The sequence below is a fragment of the Lemur catta genome, chromosome 9 (genome assembly GCF_020740605.2).
Source record: "Lemur catta isolate mLemCat1 chromosome 9, mLemCat1.pri, whole genome shotgun sequence".
Classification (NCBI taxonomy): domain Eukaryota; kingdom Metazoa; phylum Chordata; class Mammalia; order Primates; family Lemuridae; genus Lemur; species Lemur catta.
In genome coordinates, this window is record NC_059136.1 from 932,108 (window position 1) to 942,829 (window position 10,722).

Here is a 10,722-nt window from a genome sequence, read left to right on the forward strand (position 1 = left end):
GGTGACAGTGACCCGGTCTCTGAAAAACAAAACTGGAGCCAAAATTAAATCCAGATCTACGTACTTCCAAAGCCCACGTTATTATAAAATGCATTCTGCCCTCTGTTGCCTAAATATCCCTGCACACGTTCCCCCACCCCATCTTCCCCTTCACGAACCAAAATTCATCTTCCTCTTCGAAATTCATCCCAAACATTTTGTTATAGGCAGCCTTCCACCTCCCCCTCCCCGGCCGCGTTTCCACGACACTGGCGTCCGCCTGTGTCGCGAGTCTGGCTGCTCTGCAATGCTGCAGTCACACGCCTGTCGCCTGTCCCCTGTCGCGGCGCTCTGCCTCTTTGGGGCAACAATCGTATTCGCGCCTCTCTGCGATGCAGCGCAGGGCGCAGTGTAAACACAGTGGGTGCTCAACACACCTGTGACTTAGTTAAACTTTAAACAGCAAGAACAGGGTTCTGTATTCTCTACACCCGCTGAGGCACCCGTGATGCCTTCCTCGTAGCAGCTGAAATAATTCCCCTTGGACGGAAGCCTGACCGTGACCGTGACCGTGACCGTGACCCCCGCCCGCGCGGCCACGGAGAGGGCAGGGAGGGCGGCGAGCCAGACCGCGGCCTGAACCCGCGGGAAACCCGAAGGCCAGCAGCAGCGGTGGCGGAAGGGTCGCTGCAGGGGAATCGGGAAGGTTTCACGTCGAATCTGACTCCAAGGGGCCCCAGGTCTCGGAACGGCCACGGGTGTCTCTACCAGGACACCGCGGCAGGCGGAGCATTAGTTCGACTCACAACAGAATCACTAACACGGCCTACTCGCGCGACGCTGGCCTTTTTCCTCCGGTGTCCAACAAAAACTAGTCCCTAGCATCTTCAGACCGCGCCTCGCGACAGGCCACGACCGCCACCCGCCCTCCACTGACGAGAAAAGTGACACTTCGCGGAGGAAAGACGCAGGGCGAGGCCACCGGGGCGGTGCCCGACGGGAAGCCGCGCTCCCGCCCGTTTCCCTTCCGCTTCCCCCGCGCGGGAAACCCGCGGGCGGCCTCACTTCCTCCCTTCGGCACTTCAGAGAGCCAGCGAGCCCGCCCTGGGCACCCGCGCCGCTCCCGCGTCCCCGTCGGCGCTAAGGCGCCCTCCCGCGTCGCGGCCCTGAGGCCCGGACTCCTCACCCTCAGGGAGGGCGCCTGGGCTGCCCGCCTCTCTACCGGGGCCGCCCTCGGCGCCGCCAGCGTCCACTGAGGCGCGTCCGCGACCAGTCCGCGACGCCCGCCCGCCCTCGCCCCCTCAGCCTCGCCCTCTCAACTTCGCCCTCTCAGCCGTCGCCCCCTCAGCCTCGCCCTCTCGTCCCCTCAGCCTTCGCCCTCTCAACCTCGCCCTCTCGCTCCCTCAGCCTCGCCCTCTCAACCTTCGCCCTCTCAACCTCGCCCCCTCAACCTCACCCTCTCAGCCCTCGCCCCCTCAGCCTCGCCCTCTCGCCCCCCTCAGCCTTATCCGCTCAGCCTCGCCCTCTCGCCCCTCCCTCCGCCGCGGCGCCCGAGGACGTCCCAAGATCCGCCGCGGCACGTGCCCGCCCAGGGGGACGTACGCGCGCCGGACTAGACGAGCGCGCGCCGGACTAGACGAGCGCGCGCCGGACTAGACGAGCGCGCGCCGCGGGGGGTGGGCGGGGGGTCTGGCCTGCGCCTGCGCGGACCCGCAAGCCGGAGCCGCCGGGCATTCACGCGGGCGTGGGTCCGCCGCGGTCCCAGCCGCCGGCGTGCCGCACCTGCTGCGTCAGTAGGTGGGACTGGCGTAGCCGCTCCTCGGCGCTCAGCGCCCGTAGACGCTGTTTCAGCTCGGCCCGCAGGCTCCGCTTGGCGCCTCGCACAGCTGCCGCCGCCATCGCTCGCCGGAGCCGCCCCCTTCCCCGCCCTCGGGGGTCGGGCAGGGCAAAGGGCGCCCCCGCTTCCGGGTCGCGGAGCCCGCCACGTCCCCGGCCACGCCCCCGCCGCGCCACGCCCCCGTTCTCGCCACGCCCCCGCCCGCGCGGCAAATGGCGACGCGCCGCCCGCCCTGCGGCTCCCGCGGCGGGAACCCGGAGGCGGGGCCCTGCCGGAAAGGGTCCTGCGAGGTCGCCGGCGACGCTCAGCGGCCCAGCGCGTGCCGCGCTCGTGCGTGCGGGGGTCACAGGGGCTTGAGGGGAAGGGAGCGGCGGCGAGTGGAGAAAGTCACGGTCGCGTAACTGCGGGACTTGGGGACCCGTCCCTGGAGGGCTGCGGTCTCCCCTCGCGGACGGGTAGGAGGTCACTGCTCCGTCCGTGGAAGAGACGCGGGTGCTCGGGCAGGGCAGCGGCAGCGGAGACGCATTTTGATGAAAGAGCCAGGTGGCCTTTCCCGGTGGACTGGGCGTGCGCAGTGAGAGGAGGAGGAGAGCCGCAACCGAAGGGGCTCCCAGCCGCGTGGGCGGAAAGACGGGGACGCCGTTACCCGAGGCTCGGAGCAGGCGGCGTTCGCGGTCCGGGCGCGAAGCTCAGACGTCGGGTCTGCCGCGCTTGGGAGACGCCCGGCCGTCAGGGGCAGCCGCCGGGGGTCGGGGGAGGCCTGGGCTGGGGGGAGGATCTGGGGTCCTCGGTCCCGGACCGGGCGGGCCGTCTCGCGTGTGAGTGTGACGGGGACCAGCCAGGCGCTCCAGTGTTGAGATCCGAGTTCCGCCTGGGGACACGAGGAGACAGAGAGCGCGGCCGGTGACATGGGGAGAACCAAGAGAGGTCACGTAAGATGTGGGCAAAGAGCCATCCAGTGTGTCAAAGGTCACATGCAGAAAGCTGAGGATTGAGGATTCATCCTCGAACTCAGTGGGGACAAAAGTCGGATGGGTCAGTGTCCCCGAGACAGACGGAGGAGGGACAGCAGGTGCCGACGGCTCTCGGAGGAGTTTCCCGTGAAGGGAAGCGGAGAGGTTGCGTGTACCGTTTTCTTTTGTTTCATTTATTCTGTCGTGGGAAACCACAGCTCGTCCCGATACGCGGGCCCAGCAGAGAGGGGACTGCACGGTGCAGAAGTGACATCTGTCCCTGCAGAGGCCGCGGGGGCAGGTCTCACGCCAAGCGCAGGGGTCGGCCTTGGACCTGCGGACGCAGCAGGAAGGAGAAAACAGTGTAGACCGAGTGGGCAGGTAGATAGGATGGCGGCGAGAACACGTGGAGCTTCTCCCTGAAGTAGGAAGCGGATTCCTTGGAAATTGTGTTGCGGGTGTTTGTGACACTGAACTTCCGATATGTGCATTCTTCTGTTGCGCAGATAACAGTCATCCATCTCCCACTTCAGCACAGTTCGAGGGAACTAGGTCATGAGTTGGGACCTCATGTGAGTCAGAAGGAGATAATACAGCCCAGGCTCAGTCTCGCCGTCTGGCAACTGCTGCCTGTGGCACAGGGCACGTGAATCCGAGAAAACACCATCGCTGTGGAGAGGTGACTTAGCCCTGCCCTGTCCTGGCAGCGTGACTCTAATAGCAGAAACAACCACCCAGAGCTCCGGTTGTGAAGAGAGGGTCTGTTTTATTCTCATGTTCTGTGGGACGTTACAAGGCAACATTTCCCTGTCGGCAGTTTGCACCCTTTGCAAAAGGTTCCCAGGCGCAAAATAGTGGCAGTCAGTGCAAGTTGGGGCGATACTTCTGGGAAGACACCCAAAAACAGAGGGAGGGCAAAGACGAGGACACCCACCCGGCCACCAAAGCCCCTCCCCGGCAGCAGGGAAACCAGTTTCACCAGCTGGCCACACAATTTCCACTTAGGGAGGGGAAGGAAGCAGAGGGTCTGGGTGGCACCCTGCTGTCAGGAGGAAGTGCTGCAGGAGGAGGAGGCCCAGCCAGTGAGGACCGGCCGGGGGCTGGGAGTCCACGGGGAGGCCAGTGCCTCCGCTGACCCACTTGCCCAACTCTGACCTCAGGCAAGTTGCTTACTGGTTTTAGGACTGTTTCTTCAATAGTATTAATAAAACAGGGATACTATCTACTTCAGAGGGCTGTTATGACAAATAAAGGAGATTATGTATCTAAAGTTCCTAGTGGCCGGGCATGGTGGCCCACACCTGTAATCCCAGCACTTTGGGAGGCTGAGATGGAGGCTCACTGGAAGCCAGGAGTTTGAGACCAGCCTGGGCAATACAGCAAGACCCCATCTCTAAAAAAAATTTTTAAATTAGCTGGGTGTGGTGGCACATGCCTGTAGTTCTAGCTACTGGAGAGGCTGAGGCAGGAGGATCTCTTGAGCCCAGGAGTTTGAGGTTGCAGTGAGCTGTGATCATGCCACTATACTCCAGCCTTGGCAACAGAGCAAGACCCTATCTCTAAAAATAAAGAAATAATTAAAGTTCCTAGAATGTGAGAAACAGTGATTATTCTCTTCCATGCTGCAATAGTCTGTTTTCTGTTGCTTGTAACAGAATACATGAAACTGGGTAATTTATAAAGAAAAGGAATTTGTGCATTTCTTGCAGCTGTGGAGGCTAAGAAGTCCAGGGTCGAGGGAGTGCATCTGGTGAGAGCTTCCTTGCTGATGAGGACTCTCTCAGCCCCTGGGCAGCACGGGCGTCCCATGGTGCAGGGCCAACCGCGCCAGTTCAGGTCTCTCCTCCTCCTCCTGTAACCCACCAGTCCCCCTGCCGTGATAACCATTAATCCCTCAATCCACCAGTGGATGAATCCATTCACGAGGTCGGAGCGTTCATCATCCAATCACCTCTTAAAGATGAACTTCCCAACACCGCTGCCTCGAGGATTCGTTTCAGTGTGAGTTTTGGAGGCAACACTCAAACCATAGCACACGCTGTCACTGAGAAGGTGACGTTCCGCCTCACCCAGCTCCATTTGCTACCTACTCCAGAACCAAGGCACGTTCATTCCCATGTTTTTAAAACAAATGTTTGTTGCGCTCTTACCAGGCTCCGAGTAGGCTCTGAGATCAGATGGTAAGTGGGAACAGCGGGCTCCTGCCCACACAGCTCAGTCCCGCTGGGGAAGCAGGTGCACTGACTTTGAAATCACGCCAGCGTACCACTGTCATTGAGATCCAGCGTTTCGAGAGACGTACAGGAGAACTTAACCTGGCCGGGGACGGTGTCCCTGAAGAAGTGAGCTTTGAGCCGAAACATGAAGGACAAGAAGCAAAACCAGGCGGGGAGGCAGCGAGAACGACCCGGGCAGCGTCTGTGGCGGAAGGTGCTGGAAACAGCCCAGCTGAGCCTCGAAGAGACAGCCCTCCAGGAGCACACAACTGACGCAGTGGCGTGAGCCATGCGAGGAGGGTGCTCGTGTCAGCAAGGCTTCCGTTTACACGGCCGAGTCCTGCCACATGACAAGTGGACAAAATCACGGTGCTTCATGATTTTATTCACGGCATTAACAGCATTCCACTTGAAATCAGTATTTGGCGTGATTTCATTCCTCTCATTCTGTACCTTTCCGTATTGTTTACACTGTTTGTAATGAGTGTTTACCGTTTTTCACAGAAACACTGTTTTCCAAGTCAACTTGATCGAGATATTATTTATCTACAGTAAAATGCACCAGTGTAAGTGTGCATCCCTATGCGTTTTGCAAATTTATACGCCCACGTAACCCCCACCGCAATCAAGATGCAGAATATTTCATCACCCCAGTCTTTCCCAGTCAGTCCCCCAGTGTCTGCCACTCTATATTAGTCCTTTTTAGTTTCATATAAATGAGATAATACACTATATACTCTTTCGTGACTGGCTTTTTCTTTCTGCTCAACATAATGTTTTTGAGATTTATCCATTTTTTCACATGTATTAGTAGCCCATTCCTTTTCATTGCTGAGTAATATTCCATTGTGTGGATATTCCAAAATGTATTTATCCAACTCACCTGTTGATGAACATTCAGGTTGTTTCCAGTTTGGGCTATTGTTGGGAGCGGTCTCTGATTACGGGTGAGCACATAGCCAATAGAATCATTGCTGGGAGCCTTGTCAGGGCCCTCTACCAATCACTTCCCGCCACGACTACCTGCAATGGTATATAAGCCCACTGTCCTTCCTGTTCGGGGTCTCTCGCCATGTAACTAGACTAGATGCCTCATTAAACTGCTGTTGGAAGAACTCCAGTTTGTTGCGTCGTCCTTGCAGGCGAGTGCGGCGCGACAAGTGGTGCCGAAACCCGGGAACTTCTCGCACCGGCGGAGACGACCTCTTTGGAGGTGAGTTCAGAACCACAGCAGCTGGGGCGGTTTTATTTTGGACCCCTGCCCTCTTCTGACGCCGGCACCGGGTGCTTGTGACCTACCCCATGGGGAACTCTCCTAGTTATCCCTGACCGTGTCCTGCGCCATTTTGTGCAGGACGTGGACCGGGTGGCCCCATGGTTTCTCCACTCGGGGTCTTTAACGATTCCGAGTTGGGATAAGCTAGAGCAGGACCTTCGCCGTGCCCGAGAGTCTGGTCCCCTTTGGGAGTGTGTTCTCCCTGTGTGGGCACTGGTGCACTCCTGTTTAGAGGACGACCGTTGCAGCGGTCCGGTCCGGGAAGGTCAGCAAGTACTCAGTGATTATCAAGATAGTATGTCTGAGAGAGGCAAAGTGGGTCCGGCTCGGCCGGGGCGGCCGAGGAAAAGGCCGGAAAGGAAACGTAAGTCCGCGGGTAAACAGGAACGGCGGGGACGCCCGCCGCCTGAAAGGGACATGGAGGAGGTGGCTCTCAAAATGGCCTCCCTCCACATGTCGGCTTCCTCTTCTTCCTCTCGTCCTTCTTCTTCCTGTTCTTCTTCATCGTCTCGCTCTTCTTCCCGTTCGCGTTCTCGCGAGGCGGAGGAGGGGCTGTCTCCGCAGGAGAAGGTGGAGCTGGAGGAGGCGGCGGCTAGATATGAGGCGGAGCGTAATCGCCCGCCCCCGTACGCTACTGCCCCTCCTTTTCCCGTTGCGGGATCTGCCCCTCTAAATATGGAGGGCGGAACCTCGTTTGTGCCTCCCCGAGCTAGAAAGAAGATACAGAGGGAGTTTGCTTTCCCCGTCTTTGAGGACGCTAATCAACATCGCTTTCACGAACACCTAGATTACAAGCAACTAAAAGCTTTGGTTGAAGCTGTCAAGGCTTATGGGTGCAATGCCGCTTACACCCGTGGCCTACTGGAACGGCTAAGTGCGCATGCCATGACCCCCAGTGATTCGGCTGGTACCGCGCGGGCCTGTCTATCCATGGGGCAATATTTAGATTGGAAATCCATATATCAAGAAGCCTGTATTAATCAAGCTCGGCAGAACGCGCAGCAGGGCCAGCCTGCCTGGGATGCCGATATGCTCTTAGGACAGGGTCGTTGGCAGAATAATCAGCTTAATTTTCCCATTCAGGTCTATGGCCAGATTAATCAATTGGCTATAAGAGCCTGGCAACAGCTGCCTAATCGCGGGGAAGTTGCAGGTAATTTAACCAAGGTCATCCAAGGCCCTGCAGAACCGTTTTCTGACTTTGTGGCTCGGATGGTGGAATGCGCTGCGAGGATTTTCGGCGATGCCGACTCGGCTATGCCATTAGTGGAACAGTTGGTTTTCGAGCAGTGCACGAGAGAGTGTCGTCATGCTATTGCCCCTTGGAAGGGAAAGGGCCTCAGTGCATGGTTAAAAGCTTGCAGAGAAATTGGAGGCCCTCCCACCAATGCGAGCTTGGCAGCTGCCATCCTCGCCACTAAGGACACTTCCGAAGTGACTTGTTTTAAGTGTGGCCAACAAGGACACATTCGGAGACAGTGCAAAAGCCAAAATACCGGCTCTATGGGACCTCCACGCTTTCGGTCGGAGTCCCGGCCTTCCATACTGGAAATCTGCCATCGGTGTGGTAAGGGCCGTCATCGAGCCTCCGAGTGTCGGTCAGTCAAGGACCTTCACGGACGCTGGCTGCAGCCTTTAACCTCCACACCTGGTGCTCGTTCTAAAACATTTAACCAGCCAAAAAACGGGAGGAGGGGCCCTCGACCCCAGGGCCCACGAATGTATGGGGTCTTCCAGCAGCCACCGGTCCAACAGCCACTGGTGCCCCTGCAGATGCAGCTGCCGTCCCTGGTGCCCCCAGGGTCCGGAGAGCCACTGCGGGTTCCGCAGGACTGGACCTCTGTGCCACCACCCACTCAGTATTAACCCCCGGGATGGGATGTCAGCCCATCCCTTCTGATTTTCGCGGTCCTCTCCCGTCGGGATCGGTGGGGTTAGTGCTAGGTCGTTCCTCCTCTACACTGCGAGGCTTAGTTATTTACCCAGGAGTTATAGATTCAGATTTCACAGGCACTGTTCAGATTTTAGCCTCGGCCCACAGAGGTGTAGTATCTATCTGCCCTGGTGACAGGATTGCTCAGCTGTTAGTATTACCCAGTCTTCATTCTCATTTTCCCAGTGCTCCCTGTCCTCGGGGGGAGGGGAGCTTTGGTTCCTCGGGGGGTGTAGGGGCATATGTAACCCTTGAGTTGGGAGAGAGACCAACACTTACATTACAAGTTCAGGGCAAGTCCTTTTTAGGTATCTTGGATACCGGGGCGGATTCCAGTGTTATGTCCAGTCGATGGTGGCCTTCCTCCTGGCCCACTTTTCCCTCTACACATAGTCTGCAAGGCCTCGGATATGCCTCTGCCCCGGCCATGAGTGCATCCCGTCTCAAATGGCGGGACTCCGAGGGTAATGAGGGGCTATTATGAAAAAATCCGCTATGAATAGCAGAGTATGGACATACGTTTTCATTTTTCATTTCTTTCTTTCTATTTATTTGTTTATTTGTTTTTAGACAAGGTCTTGCTCTGTCACCCAGGCTGGAGTACAGTGGCAGGATCATAGCTCACTGCAGCCTCTGACTCCTGGCCTCAAGCGATCCTCCCACTTTGGCCACTAGGGCAACTGGTGCAAGCCATCACACCTGGCTACTTTTTTTTATTTTTTGTAGAGATGGGGTCTGCCTATGTTGCCCAGGCTGGTCTCCGACTCCTGGCCTCAGGTGATCCTCCTGCCTCAGCCTCCCAACGTGCTGGGACTGCAGACCTGAGCCACTGTGCCCGGCCTGTTTTCATTTCTTTTCGGTAAATAACTGAGAGTGGAATTTCCACAATTCCTCCTGTAAATGTATGTTTAACTTTATAAGAAATTTCCTAGCTGTTTTCCAAAGCAGTTGTACAATTTTACATTGTCACCAGGGCTGCGGAGAGTTCCAGTTGCTTCACATTTTCCCCAAAGCTTGGCTTTGTCGATCTTTTTCATTTTAGCCATTCTGGAGGGTGTACTGTAGGTCTCTCACCGCGGTTTTGATTTGCATTTCCCTGATGAGACTAGTGGTAAATTCTTTGTCAGATATTAGTATGTTATGTATTATCTTCCATTCTGTGGCTTGCTTTTTGATTTTTTTAACAGCTTTATTGAGATAGAAGTCAAACACCCCTTGTTTGAGTTCTTAACAGTGTCTTTTTAAGAGTAGATTTTAAGATTTTGATGCATTCTATATTACCAATTTTTTATTTTCTGGTTCAGGATTTTTGTGTTCCAGATAAGAAATCTTTGCCTATGCCAAGGTTGTGAAGATTTTCTCCTATATTTTCTTCTAGTCATTGTATAGTTTTAACATACATTTAGGTCTGTGGTCTGTTTCAATTTAATTTTTGTGAATGGCATGGGGTAAGAGTTGAGGCTCATAAAACTGTTTTTAAGTTGATAAAACACACAGCAAGGTACAGTTTAAGACCAGCACAGAGCAAGCCAGAAATGGCCACTGATTTCCCAACAACAGATTGCTAAAGAGGTAATTGTAGCGTAAAAGCCAGAGTTTGTACAAATGTATTCCAGGTAACAGCACCCCTATACACACTTCCTGTTACATCCATGTGACTGTGCATTCCCACCACTCAGCTCCAAGTAACAAAAACGTGAATTAAAAGTGTCTGAGGTGTGGGTGAGGCACTTGGCAGGAAGAGGTAAAAGAAAGTGTGAAGTTGTACCCTGCCCGCAAAAGACCAAAGCCCCAGGTGGCACAGGTAGGTGGCTCTTGGATGTGGTTTCATAAGAAAGCCAAAGCTACCTCGGCCACAGATGCTCCCTGCTGACTCGCCCCAGTGGCCTAATCCCCGCGTTAAGAATCCCACCTCCCAGGGAAAGCATCAGTTAACCGAAACCCCTGTGCGAGTGCGCGTGGCCTGAGAGGGGCGCTCTGGTGTCCTTGCTAGATCCACCAACGGCTTCCTGGGAGAGGGAGCGCCGGCCCCCGGGAGGGAGTGGGGTGTGTTGTGGAAGGTCCAGAGCAAGGTTCAGGGCTCCCATGTTGCAGTCAGATTTGCTGACCTAAACATCAGAACATGATCATTTTCTAATTTGTGAATTTTTACCAAAAAAAAAAAAAAGTGTAACAAGAGCTCAGCATCGAATCCTTTCCCTAAGTGCCTTTGTTCAAACCACCCCAGAACGTCCTGCCGTGCGGTTGCCGTGTCTGTCGCCCCCCGCACGCCAGTGAGCAAGGGCGGGGAGGACCTGAGTGGGAAACCCGGGCAGCGGGCACCGAGGACGGCAGCAGCCTGGGCCGCCAGCCCTCACCTTGCCACCGGAGCGACGTCTGGGTGACGGGCACGGCCTGAATCCACGGTGGGGCAGAAAAGGCACCACCTTCCTGGTCACCACCCCCAGTTCTATCCCCGTCTCCCGTGTTGAGCTCTACCCTTTTGCTGAATTTCCAGGCACACCCCAAAAATTAAGACACAAATTGCA

General features: G+C 56.1%; 1 protein-coding gene across 10 annotated transcripts in view; it reads right to left on the minus strand.

The window, feature by feature from the left end:
• Window positions 1–1,947, minus strand: part of LOC123644497 (5-formyltetrahydrofolate cyclo-ligase) — a 36,901-nt gene extending 34,954 nt beyond the window's left edge. Inside the window, exon 1 of one of the 10 annotated variants that reach the window (XM_045560596.1) lies at window positions 1,762–1,942. In XM_045560596.1, coding sequence (XP_045416552.1) covers window positions 1,762–1,878 — 117 coding nt within the window. In that variant the 5' untranslated portion in view covers window positions 1,879–1,942. The other 9 variants (XM_045560612.1, XM_045560599.1, XM_045560610.1 and 6 more) reach the window with 9 other exon arrangements.
• Between the last annotated feature and the right edge of the window lie 8,775 nt (window positions 1,948–10,722).